Raw genomic sequence first — 18947 nt, 5'->3', positions numbered from 1 at the left:
AATGATCCCTTAACTTTCTATTCAGCGCCATCATCAGGTCAAAGGACAGTGTATTTTAGGTTCTCCCCCATGCTGCAGTACAAGGGTCGGCTGTGCTCATACCCTGAATTTTGGATTTGTACGGATGATTACAGATGAAATTTCAGCAATGTTAGAAATTACAATTCACTGCTTCTCATTAGCGGTCACAAACAAAAACACTGAGCAGAGACAAGGAACGCCCAGGAGATAGTGAATCTGAACACAGTCGGCCTGTGGATGTTCAGTGGCCTGTGAATGGAGCAGGTGGGCACTGTCACACACTGAGCGGACAGCTTGACTCAGTTCTCAGTACTGGGCAAGTGTCACCAGGTCTGCACCAAAAAAAAAAAAAAAAAACAACTTTCCCAATGTCATCGGCCCCATTTAACCAGAGAGCCATCTGGAGACATTCACACGGTGATGAATCCTGCTTTCAATAATGGATCAAACTCCAGTGACACAAGGAAATAAATGGGCTAAATGTGATTCCAGTCAAAATGCATAGATTTTGATCTTTAACTAAGGACATGAGTGAAAAGACCTGATAGTCTAAATGTTTAAATGGGGAGATTCTGCAAAACTCAGGCTTTTACTGATGAATCCACATTCATCAATCAAAGCATGAGTCTTTGAAGCTTTAAAATACAAAGCACGATGCTGCAGCAACAATCGCAGAGGGAGAGTGACAGTATTCAGAACTAACTACATGAGAAACTCAGTCAGTTCCTCTGTGGAGTAACTCAGTTTGAGATACTTGTACTATTTGAAATATTGTACTTTTTCATCCACTGCTTATAAAATGTTCTGACTGAGCCATTAGCCTTATATGAAAGTACAGGACATCAGAGCATAGATACCAAACAGTCTTCATTTCCACCTTTGATCATACCAGGCCCTGCCCTGTCCTGTGTTCCTGGTTTGGCCTTAACTAAATGCAGCACAAGCTTTAGCTGGTCCTGCTCCCCTACAGAGTGCAGATAATTAAATATGGAGGTACTAATGTCAGGTCAGGGCTACTGTGGCTTTGCTAATGAATGTCAAGCTTCTGCTGGAGAGGATCCCGCTCTTTTTTTCCAAGCTCATCTTACAGCAACCACAGCGAGGCATTTATCGCCACTGCCAATCGATGGGTGATGAAGATGTGATGGTCCAGCCAGGCTCTGAAAGAAGGTGCTCAGGACTCCAGGTACAGGTCATTCATCTCTGAGAAGATGCTCCCATACTGGCCCTCTCCCTGGGCCATTAGAGTTTGAGGGATCAATGTGAGCAGCCTGGGAGGAGTCCATCCATCATGTCACCCACACGGCGCCATGCTCCAACCCCAGCGGAGCTGGCTTCCTGAACCTCACCCAACCCCACACCACAAAGATAATTACACTCACTGTTACACTGTTCCAGCCTCCTTAAACTAAACTGACCCCGAGGACGTCCTCATCTCTCAGCCGACAGAGCTCAGAGCGTGTTCACAGGTTGCATCCACAAGGACAAATGAAGGAGAGATGAAATCAAATGTGTTCATTTGAATTGATTTTAAATTGGATGTAACTTTTAGCTAACAATTTCAACAATGCATCCAGTAGCTTTCTATATCACTGGGTGGGACCACCAGCGTGTGTGTAGATACACTCACTGAGCACTAGGAGCTCCATTAATATGCTCCTTTTTTTTTTTACAAAAGCAAATATGTTTTACAGAAACCATGTTGGCACCCAGATTTTCCTTTTATTCAGCATAATGAGGAACATACTCAAGCATGACAAAACTTTGTTTGTGGTTGTTTAGGCCTCAAAACACTGAGGTTAGAGAAAGATTGTGACTTAAGATTTCAGTCCTGGTTGACACACAGTCAACACACGTGGTTAGTGGTGTTAACAGGTGCTGATTAATTCTAAAGAAAACATTAAGCAGCTATTTTGTCAGAAATATTAGAGCGAAGCAGCTGGTGCATCGGTTTATAGTTGCAACAAATTCAGGTTATTTAAGAAGTCAGTCAGTGGTAACTGCAACTGTGATTTGATTTCATGCTGCACACGGTGAGAGTAGTTTCCCCACACAACAGTACAAGCACAATGTGTTTCCTATGACTGTTTCACAGTAAGAAGTGATTTAAATGATTTAACTGATGCTGCAATCCTCAGTTCCAGAGCAGAGGGACCCTGACTGCAAAGGCTAGAAGGGTCCTGTCTAAAGATCTGAGGCTTTGCTCCAACTAATAATTTAATCAGACATTCATTTCATGAAAATTTTAAGGATTTTAACTTATTAAGTATGGCACAGGATATATTCACTTCATAACCAAACCCACAACCTTTCCCAGACCTGTGCCAAAGTGCTTTTGTTGCCTCAACCTAACCACACACCTGCAAAGTCCTGCATTTTCTTTGCCCACCAGCCCCCATGACTCCTCTATGAACTGCATGTGTTAGAGAAATCTAGTCTTTCTTGAACTGAGAAAATGTTGCTGCTGTCACAACTGAATAAGGATTGAACCTAAATGCATGACTTGAGGACAGAGCTCCAAAAAGAACAGTCTTTATTCCAAAGTGCAAAATGAAAATCACTCTGAGCGAGGCAAAATACTACTCTATGAAACAAAAACAAAGTAGCAACAAATCTAAAAAAAAAGATTCAATGAGAATTCAGTGTGCAAAACCTGACAAGACGAGAATGGTGCTGGTTCTGCTGACATGAGACAGGACTAACTGGCAAAGAACAAAGGGAGACTCAGACAATGTACACACACTAGGTAATAGGGAACAGGTGGAAACAATCAGGGCGGGGAAGACAATCAGACTGGCAGGAATACAAGAGGAAGGGCAAGCTACCTGAAACACAAAGGGAGAACAGATTACAAAATAAAAGCTGAAATCACAAGACAAAATAAGCACAGGACAAAACATAAGGCACTATTTACTCACTGTGACAGCTGAACATAATAATTGCTTCACAATCACAATCCACATTCTTCCAGTGGTCTCAACAAATGCAGCAGGATCAGCAGTACCAGCTCAGTACTACGAATCTGACATGGTTGAAATGGTTAGGACTTCCTGATTGTGTATACAGAGGAGTTGTATGTCATTCTAATGGCTTTAGAGTGGGTGAAGAAAAGTGTATAATATATGAAATAATGGTAACACATTGACAGGTAGTAAGGCAGCGACCTGAAGTGACATTCATGAGGGTTCCAGATCATACAGGCATTGTAGGCTGTGGGAGGGTAGATATGGGTATTGAACTCTCTAAGTCAGACATATGTTCTATTCAGATAAAAACAGGTACAGGTCAAATGTATGGGAAGCAATAGAAGGGAGGAGGTTGTTATGGCAAGGCTAAGAATAGGTCACAGTTACCTGAACAGCACAGTGTGTGATGTGTGTCACCAAACAGTCTGGGCTTGGCTGTCACACACCAACCAGACGACTAGACCACTTAACTATTTGGTCTAAGGACTTCCTCTGTTTTAAAGTTGTCTGACTGTACCACGACAATAAAGACATTTTTGTAGTGAGAACTGATCTGTCAAGGAGAATCTGAGGACTTTCAGATGTCGTTCAATCCAGTAGGTGGCAGTAATGCAACTCAAAGTGAAGTTAAAATGTTACTAAAACACACTTTTATGAGAAAATGTCCTTTGACTTGAAGGCATCAGTTACAGAATGATGCATAGCTTGTGTTGTGTATGGAAAAATAACCTGTGAGTGCAGAGTGAGTTGAATAAAATGGAAATACAAGTACCTCTAAAAAGTATTTAAGTGCAGGACTTGAGTAAATGTTGCTTTGCACTCCTGTTTGGTGGTTGCCGGGTTGCCTGTGCAGAGATGTAAATGAAGTAGTAGTGGCTTCAAATGTCAGCAGCTCTTTTAAAATGGCAAACAAACAAACAAGCAATTCGTTATGTTGATGGCACAGAAACACCGCGGATCTCAACATCAGGACAGTTTCACTGTCTCTCACAGAGCTTTTAAGATACACAGGTGTGTTTGGTACAGTTTTGAATTAAAGCTTGTATTCGACATTGCTCCAAACGCGCTCCGGCATTCTCCATATACACTGGGATTTAATCACAGTCAATCATCCAACAGTCAATCCGCCGACGTGAGGAGGAGAAGCGCGTCCTGAGTCTTGACATGTCTCTGTGAATGAGAGAATTAACTCTGTGCTCATAAATGTGTTGGCTGCGAAAGGAATTACCAAACCCGTTCTAGGAAGCCTGTCTTTTCAATATCCCTCTTTTCTCTATGCAAACAAGAGCAATTCATTTGAATAATTCTCACTAAACCTGTCTCATCCACTTGTTTTTCCCTCTGAGAGGCAATCACCCGTTGTCTGCTTGTAATTTATGGCCATGGGCAAATTTGCCGTGGTTTTACAGGGTTGCATTAGAACACTCTCTTGTTATTGGGAAGCGTTATGGCAAATGGGGAAAAATACGCTTTTTAATGGAAAAAGACAGGTGCTTTCCGAGGTGGAGCCTCAGCCTTATGTGTATCTGAGACACTAAAAGGAAGATGGATTATTTTGCACTGCTACTTATTCATTATCCAAATTATGCAAATAGTTTATCTCTGTGAAATGTTTTTTTTTTTTTTTTTTTTTTAAAGCTTTTGAACGTTGTAGTGCAGCCTCTCCACGGAATTAAGATGTGTCAGGGCTCGTGTTTGTTCTACGGTGGCTTTATGAACAACTCGATTATCAGCGTGTGAGCTCACAGTGCTGCATGTGGTGAGCTGTGTAACATAATGAGGCCTACAGCAACAATCACTTTCAGCATGTCTGAATAAGTACCAGGCCTGAATTATTACTGAGTAGTGTCTGCCATCGCGTATGGAGAGAGAGCAGCTTCCTGCCACTCGAGTGTAGAAAAGGAGGCAGTTTTATTTTGAAAGGAACATTTTCTTACAGCTTTATTTGCAGACAGGCTTAAAACAGAGACACCTCTGTAGAGGAATTCACCATTAATAAAGACATACATGGGTATTAAATCTCATTTAAATCCAATTCTATTTTCTGGGTGTAGCACAGGCTACGAGGCTGTGATGGATCTATTCACTGATATCTCTCTCTGAAATGTACTCGATAGATAAATCTTAACCTGACTCTTCTAACTATCATAATAGTATATATAATGTCTGCTCTGTATGTGACTGGACATTACTATTCAGTTGGCATGAATGAGCCACTCATTTCCCATTCGCTTCCACTGAAACGCACAAATTTCCTTCAACTTCCAGGTTGGATTTATGACTGGAAAAGTATTTTTTTGCTATAATCTGGAATATATCCAACTTAATCTGCTCTTAGTAATATGAAAGTGCCTGGAAACCAAATAAACATGGACGCCAGACATCAGCAATGTAACTAAACCTAAAATTTAATGGATACTCATATCCTCACTGCACTTCATCTTCAAAAAACCAGTTATGTAATCTCACAACTGACATGATGACATGAACATGCGCAGGTTCACAAGCTGTTATCAGGGAAGCTTCCCATCTCAACTGTCAGTCCCACATGATATGGATGGCGGCATCGGCCCTGACCCCTGTGAGACCTTACATCACCTGTGACATCACCATAACACTGGCCTGACTTGGTTATCACATTCTGCTTAATGCTTAAAGGTCTACTGTCTCTGAGACAATAACAGCAAAATCATTTGGAACAGTTTATTATGTTTCTACAGTGCACAGTCAAATTGTCTCCATCTGTTGGACTGAACTGGTGGAGCTGGAAACGGTACAGCCAGATGTCAAAAGGAAGAAGATAAATAAAGTTAGAGCTACCACAATGTGTCCCCTGTTGTATTTATAACACAAATATTAGACCAGATTTATTGCCTTTTTAAAGAGAGTTTTTTTTAAATAAAGCTACTAAAAATCTGTGCTCCTCTATTAATAAGCTACAGTTACTGACAGAAATAGTCTTGACCAGCTCCCTAGCCAGTCACTCATGAATCTCCTTGTTTTTTTGTTTTTTTTTATTAATCTTGCTGCCAAGTTTTCCTTACACATTTCTTTTGGTTTGCAGAAACTACTTTTACTATATAAAAAAATACCAGGGACTGAATGGAAGGTCTGTTTTTGCATACAAATTTTTCACTTTGCATCAAGAGGACAAAAAAACAAACAAACAAAAAAAAAAAAAAAAAAAAAAAAAAAAGAAAAGAAAGCCTCAGATACTTTCTGAATGTTCGCATTCAGAAACTGTTTTGGTGCAGTGTGTGGCCTTTGCTCCTCAGCTCATCTGCTAACATCTTAGACAGTGCAAGTCTAGACATGTGGTGTTTGAACGCTGCTGGACTATCTCTGCAGATCACAGAGGAACTGGAAATAGATGACTTTTCTTTGATGCACACCTTCTTTTTCCGGAGATCCAGGAGATCAGTTCTGACGGCCTGTTTGGGAACTTCCTCAGACATAAAAGTCTATAAAAGCAGACATAGAGGTTCACTTATGTCTCTTATAATAACAACTCTGCAACTCTACAACACTCAGCTTACGAACTGAAAGCTATCATGAGAATTATCCTTTGGGTCACAGCTTCCTGTTACCACTCTCAGGTTTCACCTGACTCATACTCCTCTCTGACAGAGACAGAGGCAGAGGAAATGCTCATGAAGAATTTTATTTGCAGATACACACACACAAAAAACAAAAAACAAAAAAACATTTCACCATAAAACGTTAAACTGTCTCTGACTCCAGGTGAGTTTTCTGGCTTCCAGGAGGAGGACATGAGATATGGGAGTCAGCAGGAGAGTGTCAGCACCACTGTGTGGCCAAGTTGGGAAGTTGAGACAGTCTGACAAACTTGTCTGTGACTACAGGTACAGTTAGTTTTTCAAGAAAATTGCGATGACACAATTATATTTTTTTTTGTCACAAATCATGCATTTGTCTCAGGGGGCCTTAAAATCTGTAAGCTATACAACAACAACAAAAAAAAAAAAATAATGAGAAAAAAATAGAAATCTAGGGAAGAGCAACAGGATAGGAATCTGTCTTCCAGGACAGATGGACATGCAATAGATGTCCTATACATGGAATAGACAGAGATAACACAGGGACAAGAGGTGGTGAGAGGAATAAACAGTTAAACAACACATAATGTGAAAATGCTGGAGTGTCAGAGAAGACAGAGAGAGAAACACACAGCTCAGTCTAACAAAGGGTTAGGACTGATCATGACATACCTCTCAAAACACAGGTTTTAAGAACCGCAGCTAAAATAAAATGACACAACACAGACCATACTAAATATAATTCATTTAATTACGTTACAAATAAAAAGGATAATTATGTTAAAATACAGTATGATTACATATAAACACTGGCTTGGTTATAATGTACAATTAACAGGATTTTTGTTCGTGACACTAAAAACCATCATACAAAAATCACAGGAGTGAGAGATTTCCATCCACCTGCTTCAACCATTTCAGTAAACCTGTCAGGTGTCTGATAAGATGTGCTGAGGGCAGTTCTAACAGAATCCTGTACAAAAAAACAAAAACAAGAGGAGGGATTAAGTTCAGTCATCGAGTCATTACACTGCAGGTCCCCATGTGAGTAAGACTAACAAGAAGAATGCATTTAACTAAATGTACTCTATCACAAAGGCAGACAGGTGTGACTGCATTGTGGCTTAGCTGCCATGAGCAGACTAGATGATTTAGGAAAAAAAAAAGAAAAAGAAAAATTCTGTGCACTTAAAATAGTAACTTGTGCTACATCTGAACAGAACATAATGTTAAACAGAGTTCAAAGTATGTTGAAGGGATGTCAAAGATAATACAACTATGTTTAATGGGGAAAAAATCTGAAGCATGTCCCTGTATCTCCAACCTAAATCAAAGCTGAACTGCATTAGTCTGCATCACACTGACATCAGGCCACACAGTGGTGAGCATGCAGCTAACTGATAAAGTGTTAAAGGTGAATATACTAAATGCCATAACCTGACACTATTAATAGATAAGGAATGAAGTTAGTGTTTGTATGCATCTTCTAACACACTGCTAACACTTTGGCCGCGGCTCCCACTCTGACCAGAGAAGGTCAGCTAGAAGAAGAGAAAATCTACTGTGCTTTTGTTTTGATTTTGGATGGAGTGTATTTTTCTTAATTTTTAAAAATAATCTTTGATATCCCTTGAAGTTTCTTTAATCCATATTTCATATTAACAATGGAAAAATGTGGAATTACTGCACGTAATGAGAAGAGGGTCACTTATGGAGATGAACTCGTGGAGAGTTATGGACTTTAGGACTCTATGACAGACTTTAGCTCATTTTCTTTTTTTTATGGCCCGCACAGGTAGTGACAAAGTGGTGAAAAAAGAACAACATTTAGCAGTTATAGGAGTTGGGTAATTCTCTCAGGAGTTGGTGGAGCCAAAACAAAGCAGCAAAGGACACAAACTGCACTCCAAATGATTGCTAATGTTTGATGGATGTGAAAATAAGCTGCTGTATACTAATGCGTAGGCCACATCACCTTCACAGGGTAAAAAAAAAAAAAAAAAATCTAATAAAGCTATTCTCTGGTTATTTGTGTGCATTCATTTGTGATTATTTTTTTGATACACCTGCAGGGCTCCATACAAACCTGACCATGTGAGCTGAGATGACAGCACCTGCCGCTCACTCGGTCTCGCCCCTCGAAGACACAAACCAAAAACAGACCGAGCTCGTAGGTGAACATTGCTCACATCCTGTCTGTGATAGCTCCCGGTAATAGCTCGGCATGTCGCCTTTGGAAACAATGCGTGCTATGCTGCGTGCAAAAAGAACTGGTTCGTCCAGATGGACAGACTCCGGCTTTTCATCTGGGCTGAAAGAGTGCGCTCTACGAGTTAGGCTGAACTCGCATATATGCCTGTCTGAAAGTGCATTCAGTTGTCACACAAGGCAGGACCAGCTCGTGTCGCAAACCAGCTGCTGCTGCGTTGAAAAGCTTCCTCGCTGTGTGTCAGCTACAGTCATATCAAACGTTTTACATCCTTCATTCGACTGCAGGGAGTGGGATTTTAAATTAGGTTCGAATCTGTGAATCCAGAAAATCATCTGTGTCAGTTTGTGTTTATATTCAAGTGAGTTTGATTTTGTTTCGGTGCTTAGAGTTTTTCTTCTTTCCATTCCCTTCTTTCCACATGTCACAGCCCGGTCAGTGTGTGCTAATAACGGCTGGCGTCGTCATACGAGGTCACATCCAGGTCAAAGTAGTCCTCCAGCTTCCACTGCAGGGTCTCGAACGTGGGCCGTTCCTGTTCATTCTCCTTCCAGCATTCTATCATAATGTCATACATGACTTTGGGGCAGTTGGGGGGGCACGGCATCCGGTAACCAGTGGGAACTCTCTGGACCACCTGGAAGTTGGTCATGGCTGGAACAATCACAGAGGGACATGATCACAGATTTGACAGGAGAGATTTCTGCACTCAAATCATCACACTTTTGGCGGAACATATATTTATATATATTTTTTTTTTAATCTCTGTGTTCAGACAATCATTTATGACAGCGTTGGTTAAGGTGTTACCTGGATAAGGCATCTGGCCAAATGTCATGATTTCATACAGCAAAATCCCAAAGGACCAAACATCAGATTTAATGGTGAACTTGTTGTCATGGATGGCCTCTGGGGCGGTCCATTTCACAGGAAACTTGGTGCCTTCTTTGGCTTCGTACACATTTTCATTCTCTTTCTGATAACAAAGCAAAAAAAGACAGGGTACAGGTTGTTCCTTTCATTTTGGAGGGACATGTGATACAGCTGGGAGTCACTGCTGTTGGTGCTGCTGATGTGATAATACCTAAAGTGAAGCAAACTTTGTGGCCTGGGTTGTGGAGTTTTTAAATCAGGCTGCGTAATGCATGCAAGTAAATGTACATTTAGATTTTTTTGTGATGAGTGAGAGCAACCCGTGGAACCCACCATGAAGACCCTGGCGAGGCCGAAGTCGGCGACCTTGCAGATGTTGTTCTCCCCGACCAGGACGTTCCTGGCTGCCAGGTCTCTGTGGATGTAGTTCTGTAACTCCAGGAAAGCCATGCCTGACGCCACCTGCGCTGCCATCTCAATCTGGTCAGAGATCCCCAGCGTGGCACCCTTATCCTCTGTTATCAAGGCAGAGAGCCACGAAATGTGTCACAGTCCTTCCATGAATCAAGTATCACTTTGAATTATCCAACCTATTTATTTTACTCTGGAGACATTTAACTGTGAAACAATATATTTGTATAAATTATTGGCTTAGAAAAACATGTACCAAAGATTGATTTCAAGTTTTTACTATAGGTGAAAACTGAAGGCAGCCACCGTTTGCTCCAACATGCACATATGACAAATCAACACTTCACCGTGTTAAATAAGAATCAGATTAAAACAATACAATTCCAATGAAAATAAAGTTTTTAATTAAGCTATAACTCACATTATAACCTTAACAAAATAAAAGCAGTGAAATAATACATGTCATGGCAGGAATAGCACTGATTTTCAACTGTACTTAATGTTTTTAACTTTATACTTGTGTGACTTTGAACATGTCCTCGCCATGATATGCTCCACTCCCAGGGTGGGTGTGGGGTGAATTATGGCTGATGTGGGTCACCACACAGACTGTCTCAGGGGCTTCACAACCATCAGTTCCACATGAGCGCTCCTCAGAGTGACCGACACTCTGAATGGAAGTGACACTACATCTCTCACACTACGGCTTCAGCTCGCCCAGCTACGAGGTGAACGCAACGCACACCACAGCGAGTGCTAAAGGTCACATGTGAAGGAAATGAACGGTCTTTAGTCGAAGTGCACATTTGGGCTCCACATTAGCTAAGCCACAAAACAGACCTGAGCAGGACCAGGCCAGCCTGGAGGGATACGTCTCCATGGTAACTGTAGGTCAGACTTGTTTAACCTCCTTTATCACACAAAGTTTCCTGATTAATTGAATTAACTCTGACCTAATGGGTACAAATGATTTATCAAACAGCTGAGACCCAACACAGCTGGAAACTCTACCATGTCCATTGAGTGACACCTGTAACATCATCTCCTCACCCTGTTTCTCTACATCGTGGCAAATTAGCACCAGTAACATTATGCTGAATTAGCTATTAACAGCTCCTTTTAGCAACGTACCCCCGGCTGTACAGACAGCTCTCACTGCATTACCCTGATACTGAAGAAAACTTAAAAATGTGACGAATCTCAGGCAAGGTCTGGAGTTAAGTGTTTTTTTTTTTCCTGTGAGGTCTTGGTGGATTTATGAACCTTTATTCACAATCTACTGCAAGTCACACTATAAAAACCTGTGTTCAGACCTGACTGACTCCTCGCTTACAGTTTGAAAACCTCTGATCTTTGTTGCCAAAACTGTCCAATTAAAGCAGAGGTATCCAAACTGTTCCACAAAGGGCCGTGTGGCTGCTGGTTTTTGTTCCAACCAAGCAGCAGCACACCAGACTTGACTCATGTAATCGACTGATCTCAGTCTTCAGACAGCTGATTGGTGCTTTACACACCTTGGTTTGGACAGTTTATTTTGTTCTTCCTGGCAGATTCTCTCAATCTTGGTGAGATTGGATGGAAAGTGATTGGTTTTTGTCTTGAGACACAGGTGTGTCCTCTGTACATTATGTCCATTTTCCAATTCAGTTTGCCACATGTGGACTCCAGTCAAGTTCTAGACACTTCTCAAGGATAATTAGAGCAAACAGGATGCACCTGACCACAGAGTGGAGTGACACAGCAGATAGTCTGAACACAGAGATACTGAGAGATCTCAGTTTTTCATTTTTAAAACACATTTTCAAAAAGTTCTAAAAACATGTTTTCACCTTGTCATTATGGATTACTGAGGTTAGATTCATGGGCAATTTTATCCATGTAAAACTAAATCTACAACACAGTGAAGTATGTAGGGGTCACTCATACTAGTCAGCTGTAAATGAAAGCAAGTGAAGTCACTCTCTTCCTCAGTATGATCTCAGTGTCATACCATGTTGGCTCGTTGCTGAGAGATAAAGTGAGGGAAGTGTTAGTACATGTCCTTATCTTTTTTTTTTTTTTTTTTTTACATCAGAGCAGAACCAGCCAACCCTGGACTCCTGCAGTCAGCAGTAAGATCTCAGTCAGGCTCAGAGTTTAATCTGTCGTACTCTTTCTTTAACACTTATTTAAGCGGAGCAGAATTAAAGTCTGTTTTCCACTGGTCTGCTCTGCACTGCAGTCTGACCTTTGCCACAGACAGGGAGAGCAGTAACACTGGACTCTGACCCTCGATCATAATGAAGCAGTGTCTCATAATGAAAACAAAGCCGTCTTACTCTGCAGGTACTCCAGCAGGCTGCCGTTCTTCATCAGCTCTGTGATGATGTAGATGGGCTCCTCCATGGTGCAGACGGCGTACAGCTGGATCAGTTTGGCGTGCCGCAGCCTCTTCATGATCTGAGCCTCTCTCAGGAAGTCCTCAGGATCCATGGTACCTGAGGAAGGTGTTCAGGGAGTTTGAGGTCTGTCAGACTTGTGCCTGTTACTGCAACTCTACTGCAATTGATGAGGACTGTGAGATGTGGTAGAAAGCTCTGGCAAGCTACAGAAGCAGAATAAATGTGATTATTTTGGTGTACCAGGTTTGAGGGTCTTCACCGCGACCGCTGTGGTATCGTTCCACAGGCCCTCGAAGACTTCGCCGAACTGACCGGCTCCCAGCTTCTTCAGCAGCTTGATGGAGTTGCGGTCGATCTCCCATTGGTCCACTGTGTTATAGGACAGACCAAAAGTCTGTGGGGCCTCCATCTACAAGCACAGGAAGAGTCACTGCTTAATGAACGGCAAGAATGGAATTTAGAAGGATAAGCCAGGTGTGTTTAGTTCATGTTGTACTATATTGTGTGTTTTACCTTCTTGCATGGTTCACCCAGACGCACACAGAGGCCATCAGCCTGCCTGGAGTAATGTTCCACCAACTGCTTCAGCGTTGGGAAGGATCTCGTCCTTGACACAAAGTACTGACCGTTATCTGTTTTCTTCAGCTTGTAGTGCTTCACCCTCCCACAGTCCAGCACTGAAAGACAAGTCGGAGTCTGGTGACTGACTCATGAATCTTTTTTTTTTTTTTTTGTTGAACAGCCAAACAGCTATCTGAGCTACAGCTAGAAACTAGACTGAAGCGAGTGGTGAGACTGAGCCAAAAAGCTGTGGTTGAACGTAAAACCAAAACCTGACGGGGAAAGTTGTTTAACTTAGCAACTTTAGGCATTTTTACCTAAAGTTAAAATATGAATATGAGGTATTTTACAATTGTGTTGTTGTGATAGAACATGTCTTCTCATCCCTCTTTTCCAGATCAACTCGTGTTGACCTGATTCACGCACAAAATCAGCAAATTAACCCTCGTTTTGGTGGCTGTGAAATGAACTGTTAGCGACTGGCTGTAATGAACTAGAATGGAAAGAATCCAGCTGTAATGGAAAGAGCAAGGCCGGTGAAAAGACAGATTAGAACCAGGAGAGATAAAGTTATCACACTTGCTTTTATGGGAGTGGAGATCTTTATTTATTTAACTTGATGACCTTCACACCATCAATCATTTGAGTGAACCGAGGAAACAAATGAATCACCGAACAATGCTCGGGCATGAAATGTGGGTTCTGTGGCAGAGAATATGCTGACCCACACGATTTCATGTGAGAAAGATACGATAAGAGGATATTAGGCCTATTAAAAGGTTGTAAAGGAATATGTTGCATCAAAGGTATTGACAGAAAGACTGAAACTTGTTGGCAATGTGATGCACTTCTTCAGTCATAAAATTATTGACATAGTGACACGATCCCGCTTTAACGTTCATATCAACGATGTCACTTCTTATCTGAGCTCACCTGAGAGGGAGAGCTCTCCCTTCTGACTTTCACAGTTTCTGATGAGGAAGGCACCGTCCTGGTTCCCTTCGGCCAGCAGCATCTTCTCCGCATCCAGCCGTTTGGTGTCGAGGAAATACCATCTAGAAAAATCAGAATTTAAGCAAAAAACAAAACAATTTAATAATAAATAAAGCATCAGCTGTCAGCTAGAGCAAAGGTTCGGTTTTTATAATTATCCAATCAAATATGTTTTAACATCTTGTGTTAAAGGAGGAGTCAAAAAAATCCCCTGAAAACCCCAAAACAACCATGAATGTATCTCACTATCAAGCATTGTGTGCGTATCCACAGCCGGATAAACCTTGCTCCTCTGAGCTCCATTAATGTCCATAAACTATTAACAACACATCAGTAAGCCACAGTGTTGCACTGTGAGACACGTTCCTTTATTACCATGGAAACACACACTGTAGTTTTATTTTGACTTCGTCCCATATAAACCGTCCTGTTGCTGGAAAAAGGCCTAAATGGGAATTAATCCGCTACAGAAAATAGTCCCGAACAAATGAAGTATTTCCCTGTGTTTCTGTAGGATTTGCTTTAAACTGCAGTGCACAGCTGTTTTAAGAGATGATTTCTTTTTTGTTTTTAAATGAAAGTATATACTCATGACTCATTTTTACAGATTGACACCTTCAGTGAGAACCAGTGGGAACCAGTGAGCTTGGGGCTGAGAGCCACAGATGGGCTTGGAAAGTTGGACGGAAAATATCCCTTAAAGCCTTTCTCATTTCCTTCTATATTGATCTTACATGTTGCATTACTCTAAACAATTTCATGCTTAATCAAATGACCACAAACAACACATCTATACCCACATTAGGAGGGGGGTCAATAAGGGGCCCCTGGCAGGTTAATCTGGCACAGAAACCTATGACATCTAACCTGAAACTAATTCCACAAGCCCAGAGTATTTACCTGGTAATTACTTATGCCTAACTACCTGTCAGACATGAGTCAACACAAGTATGGAAACATGATGCACTGATGTGTCAGGAAATAACCAGTGTTACATTCTCACTGGAGGTAAAATGGAAAGGTAAAGCCCTAACGCTGACCCGACCTTTAACGTTACAGTCGTCTCTGACTGATAAAGCCAGTTGTCAGATCTGTATGTGATATGCACGCACAGTATCACACTGTGTCAGTGTGTTATGAAACAAATTCCTCTCTTTATAGTTTCATATCGTGTCCATCAAGTTCATGACTCAATGAAACTACGACATAGGTGATGCCCGAATGAATCATGGGAATAAAAACTATTCATCCTTGTAAACAAAAACAGGAAAAATCAGAACAGAAACAGGTTTTGCTGGGATGCCAAGTAGGCGGAGAAGGCACCGCAAATATGGAACTTTTCCATGACACTGCTTTTTCCAAGCAGATCAGCTACACATGACATTAAGATTTTTATTACATATATATTTACACACACACATATATATGTATATATAGTGAATACAATGTCTGGGAAGGTAACAGTAATTGTTATTGAATTAATTCCAATTATACATGCTTTTTACAGACTGTACCTGCTACCTGCGGCTGAATTGAGTTTTGTTGCAAAACCGGTTTGTTTCTCTGTTTACAGAGATGCAGTCATAGTCATTAAATAGCCCAGAGCCTGCAACTGTCCAAGAAATGCCACCAAAGGCATTTTAGTGCTCTGTTTATGAACTTGTGTTTTTTTTTTTTTTTTTTTTTTTTTTTTGAGCCCCACCTTCCTGGAATGATTAACCTGTAATCTTAGACTTCCTGGTCAGAGAGAATTATTAACTAGTTTAACCCAAAACTGAATCCATTTTCCAGCACTGTAGATGGAAATATGAGGTTTAATATATCTGTGAAATGACATCATAATGATGGTTCTTAAATGATTTTTGTATTTGTATATATATGAATAAAATACAACACATTGTAAAAATGATCATAATCAAAAATGCTTACGGTTCTGCATCAATACTCTCCACAGGGGCCACATAATTGGCAGGGATGTACCCCTGTTTGGAGGCTGAACGGCCGGTGAGGGCTTTGGCATACCACCAATCACCGGTACTTTTGTCCAGAGCCTCTAAAGTGTCCCCAGCGTTGAAGCCCAGGTCCTGCTCGGTGCGGGCGGAGTAGTCATACAGGGCGATGTAATAGTCCCCCGCTTTCTCCACTGGCAGCGGGGGTAAAGACCGTGACACATTAAAGCCCGGCTCTGTGATTTTATCAGCACTACGGTTTTCGAAAACGGTTCCCTGGTTATCATCGCGCTTGGTGACACCTCCGGACTGGCTCGGTTTTTTAAAACATGCCCGAAAACTCTCCCAACACGCGGAAAACCTCTTCTGGATCTCCATGGCGCGTCCGCGTCAATCACGGCGAGTCATTCTGTGGCAGGGATCAGGACAGGAAACAGTCTGAGGGAATCCCTTCACCTCGCCCAGGACCCGCATCTCGTCAAATGAGGACTCATGTCAAATAATCCCAGAGTCAGACAGCGAGCGGCTGCTCTTTGACCTCAGCACACACCCAGCTCACCGAACAACCTGCGGGAAGTGACGGACACCCGCATGTCAAGTTTCCGGGAGGAGAACTGGGTCCGATACTCCTGATCACCCGCACCTGTTCAGGAATGGGAGGAAGGCGACCCACGTGAGATGACGTCATGTGCCCTCTGGCGGCGTTATTGGGCAACAGGACCTGTGAGCTACAGCCAACAGGTGGGAGAACATCTGATTACTGCCCCGGGATGGGTTGGGTTTGGGAGAAATGAGTCATAATTTTCTGTTATGATTTTATTTTTAGTTTTTTATTATCTTTTTTTTCTGGTTACTTTGAGATCATTATGGAAGCCAGCAACAAAACAAGATATATAAAATAATAAAATAATGGCAATAATGGTAAGTCACAGTTATGAGATAATTAATTAAAGTTATGACTTATTAAGTGAAAATCATGGCTTGATTCAGGTACTGTAAAGCCCTAGAGCCAAACATAGGGGCCACAGAATATGATAGACTAACAAGGCATGACCTGTTGTGGTGGATGTTTCATGCAAATACTCCAACACATATGTGATTACTCAAATGACAAAAAAAAAAAGAAAAAAAAAAGAAAAAAAAAGAAAAAAAAAAGAAAAAAAAAAAGAAAACGAAAAGAAAAAGTGATAGTGATAACCAAGGGGGGGGGGGGGGTTATAGGTTTCAGCAGTGAGGACCACTTCCGCGTTCAAAAAGCTGCAGTTCCTCGGCTGCCGCTGGGGGCTGGCTCTGGAAGTGAGCAATTCTCCATTGAGCCCCATGTTAAAATTGCCAACTTTACAACCTAAAAAAAAACATATTTACAGCCATTTTTTGTTTTTTTATCTCTATTGATAGTTTCCACCTCCGTGAACACTGTGGGGGGTTAGGGCGTGGTTACGTTGAGTGACAGCCCCATGGACAGACACAGGCAGTTAGCTCTTTGCTAAAGCATCTGCTGGGCTAGGCGGCTACATCCAGAGGCCTCCGGCTACCTCCAGAGGTTGACAGGGGCTGCTGTCCGTGTTTGTTTGCCAACGTTCGGATAAGTTTTTGTGACAATATGGCTTGTTGTAGTGTAGACTGTACTAACCGACCGTCGAAGGACGTTTTTTCGGTAAGTAAATTTCTCACTATTTTACCTGGATGTTTGCAGTAATTAGCATGTATTAGCATGTTTTGCCGCTGGCTTATGTCTTAACTGCCGATTTATGGTCGCTGCTGATACATATAGAGGATGTTAGGAACGCTGTTGCGGTGTGTTCCGTGCTCTCAGAGTCCGTTTATTGGGGGAATACTAGGCTACAATTTTATTTCATCTCATTTTTCTGTTTAAAAAGTCCGACATTGCATGGACAGGGCAGCTCCGTCAGTAAGCGGCTGCTGTTGTTTGTGCACTGCTGTAACTATAACTGTAACTGTAAGTGGATAGTGGGTGGAGGCACCGGTGAAAGCCGGTATGGTGGATGTAGCTGCGTGTAACTGCCTCTTACCTTGTTAGCCTAGCTGATTAGCCTTAGGCTAGCTCGTTGCTCCGAGCTAAGTGGCCGGGTTCTCGGCCAGCTGAGGGAGGAAATCTCCACATTTGAGAAAGTGGAACAAGGAAACTGCATGAAACTTGTGTTTTGAATACTAATGCTATTCCAGGCCAATTCACTGCTGTGGAGCTATTTGTAAAGAAAGAAAAGACAGGAAGTGTTGCAGTGTGTAGAGACTGTGACGTGCAAGCACACAGTAAAATAACATGAAAAGTTCTCCTGTGTCCAGTGCTTCTTTTAAGTGACTTATTACAAATGGACCTGCAATCAGTTTTCTGTCGGTCAACCAATCAATTAATCGCCCAGTTTCAGTTGTACTTGTTTATACTGTTGGGCCTTTCAAATTATAATGTAGATTGATAGACACTGCCTGTGATTAATTGGTGTAAAAGCACTGAGTTACTAAAGCTGACTTTCCAAAATTAAACGCGCTTTCCAAACTGCTTCTGCGCACGTAGACCGTGGATTACGGTTTCCTCCCACACCCGGAAGCTTTGCACGCTCGAGTCTCGCACTCGCCTGCCGCCTCTCTGTCGCCTTCTTCTGGCTCTCTGGAGTTTAGCCTCTGCCTCCATTTAGGCAACTTATTGGTGGTATTAACCGACCAGCGCTTATCGAGTCTGGTTTTGAGGAAAGCGGTCTCGGAGAATTCGTTTCCGTGAGCGAGAACTGAGAAGAGTGTCTACGGAGCGCAGCCCCATCTCCGCCGTCACTCAGTGACATTGACACATTGTTGTGCTGCCGCGCACAAGTTCATGTGTGTACACTAACGCTGAGCTCCGGAGCGCTTTCCCCCGCATTTCCCTTAGCTTCAGCTACAATGAGCGAATACTTCAGCCTGTCGGACTGTGATGTGATCGGCTTCGACCTGGACCACACGCTCTGCCGCTACCATCTGAAGGAGACCTCCAGGGTGAGTGTCTGTGTGTCTGTGTGTGTAGCGCGGGC

The 18947-nt window shown here is 42.1% G+C and overlaps 2 protein-coding genes across 4 annotated transcripts in view; one reads left to right on the top strand and one right to left on the bottom strand.

Annotated features, from left to right (window-relative positions):
- Positions 1 to 7277: 7277 nt before the first annotated feature.
- Positions 7278 to 16498, bottom strand: frk (fyn-related Src family tyrosine kinase). Of its 2 annotated transcripts, XR_005896461.1 has the most exons (9): positions 15902 to 16498; positions 13913 to 14034; positions 12932 to 13095; positions 12659 to 12827; positions 12356 to 12514; positions 9960 to 10141; positions 9564 to 9729; positions 8631 to 9407; positions 7278 to 7517 (listed from the first exon to the last, which is right to left on the bottom strand). XR_005896461.1 is itself a non-coding variant. In XM_041064671.1 (8 exons), the coding sequence occupies exons 1-8, from the start codon at positions 16297 to 16299 to the stop codon at positions 9199 to 9201; spliced, it is 1569 nt and encodes a 522-aa protein (XP_040920605.1). In that variant the 5' UTR covers positions 16300 to 16498; the 3' UTR covers positions 7278 to 9198. The 2 variants fall into 2 exon arrangements, 1 of the variants encoding a protein (XP_040920605.1); XM_041064671.1 differs by having other exon boundaries at positions 7278 to 9407.
- A 46-nt stretch (positions 16499 to 16544) lies between these two features.
- Positions 16545 to 18947, top strand: part of nt5dc1 (5'-nucleotidase domain containing 1) — a 53024-nt gene continuing 50621 nt past the window's right edge. The window contains exon 1 of one of the 2 annotated variants that reach the window (XM_041064673.1): positions 16545 to 16662. In XM_041064673.1, the coding sequence (XP_040920607.1) occupies positions 16600 to 16662 (63 nt within the window). In that variant the 5' untranslated portion in view covers positions 16545 to 16599. Of the gene's footprint in view, positions 16663 to 18513; positions 18913 to 18947 lie in introns of those variants that run through there. The other variant, XM_041064672.1, reaches the window with a different exon arrangement.

The sequence above is a fragment of the Toxotes jaculatrix genome, chromosome 19 (genome assembly GCF_017976425.1).
Source record: "Toxotes jaculatrix isolate fToxJac2 chromosome 19, fToxJac2.pri, whole genome shotgun sequence".
NCBI classification, from domain to species: domain Eukaryota; kingdom Metazoa; phylum Chordata; class Actinopteri; family Toxotidae; genus Toxotes; species Toxotes jaculatrix.
The sequence above is the reverse complement of the archived record's forward strand: the minus strand, read 5'-3'. Positions and strand labels throughout refer to the sequence as shown.

What these genes read in the sequence shown, in the direction of transcription:
- frk (XM_041064671.1), bottom strand. Translation starts at nt 16,299, where the DNA reads ATGGAGATCCAGAAGAGGTTTTCCGCGTGTTGGGAGAGTTTTCGGGCA. An exon ending in GGGAGAGCTCTCCCTCTCAG is followed by an intron (nt 13,096 to 13,912) that starts GTGAGCTCAGAT and finishes CTTGTCTTTCAG; the next exon opens with TGCTGGACTGTGGGAGGGTG. An exon ending in GGTGAAGACCCTCAAACCTG is followed by an intron (nt 12,515 to 12,658) that starts GTACACCAAAAT and finishes CACCTTCCTCAG; the next exon opens with GTACCATGGATCCTGAGGAC.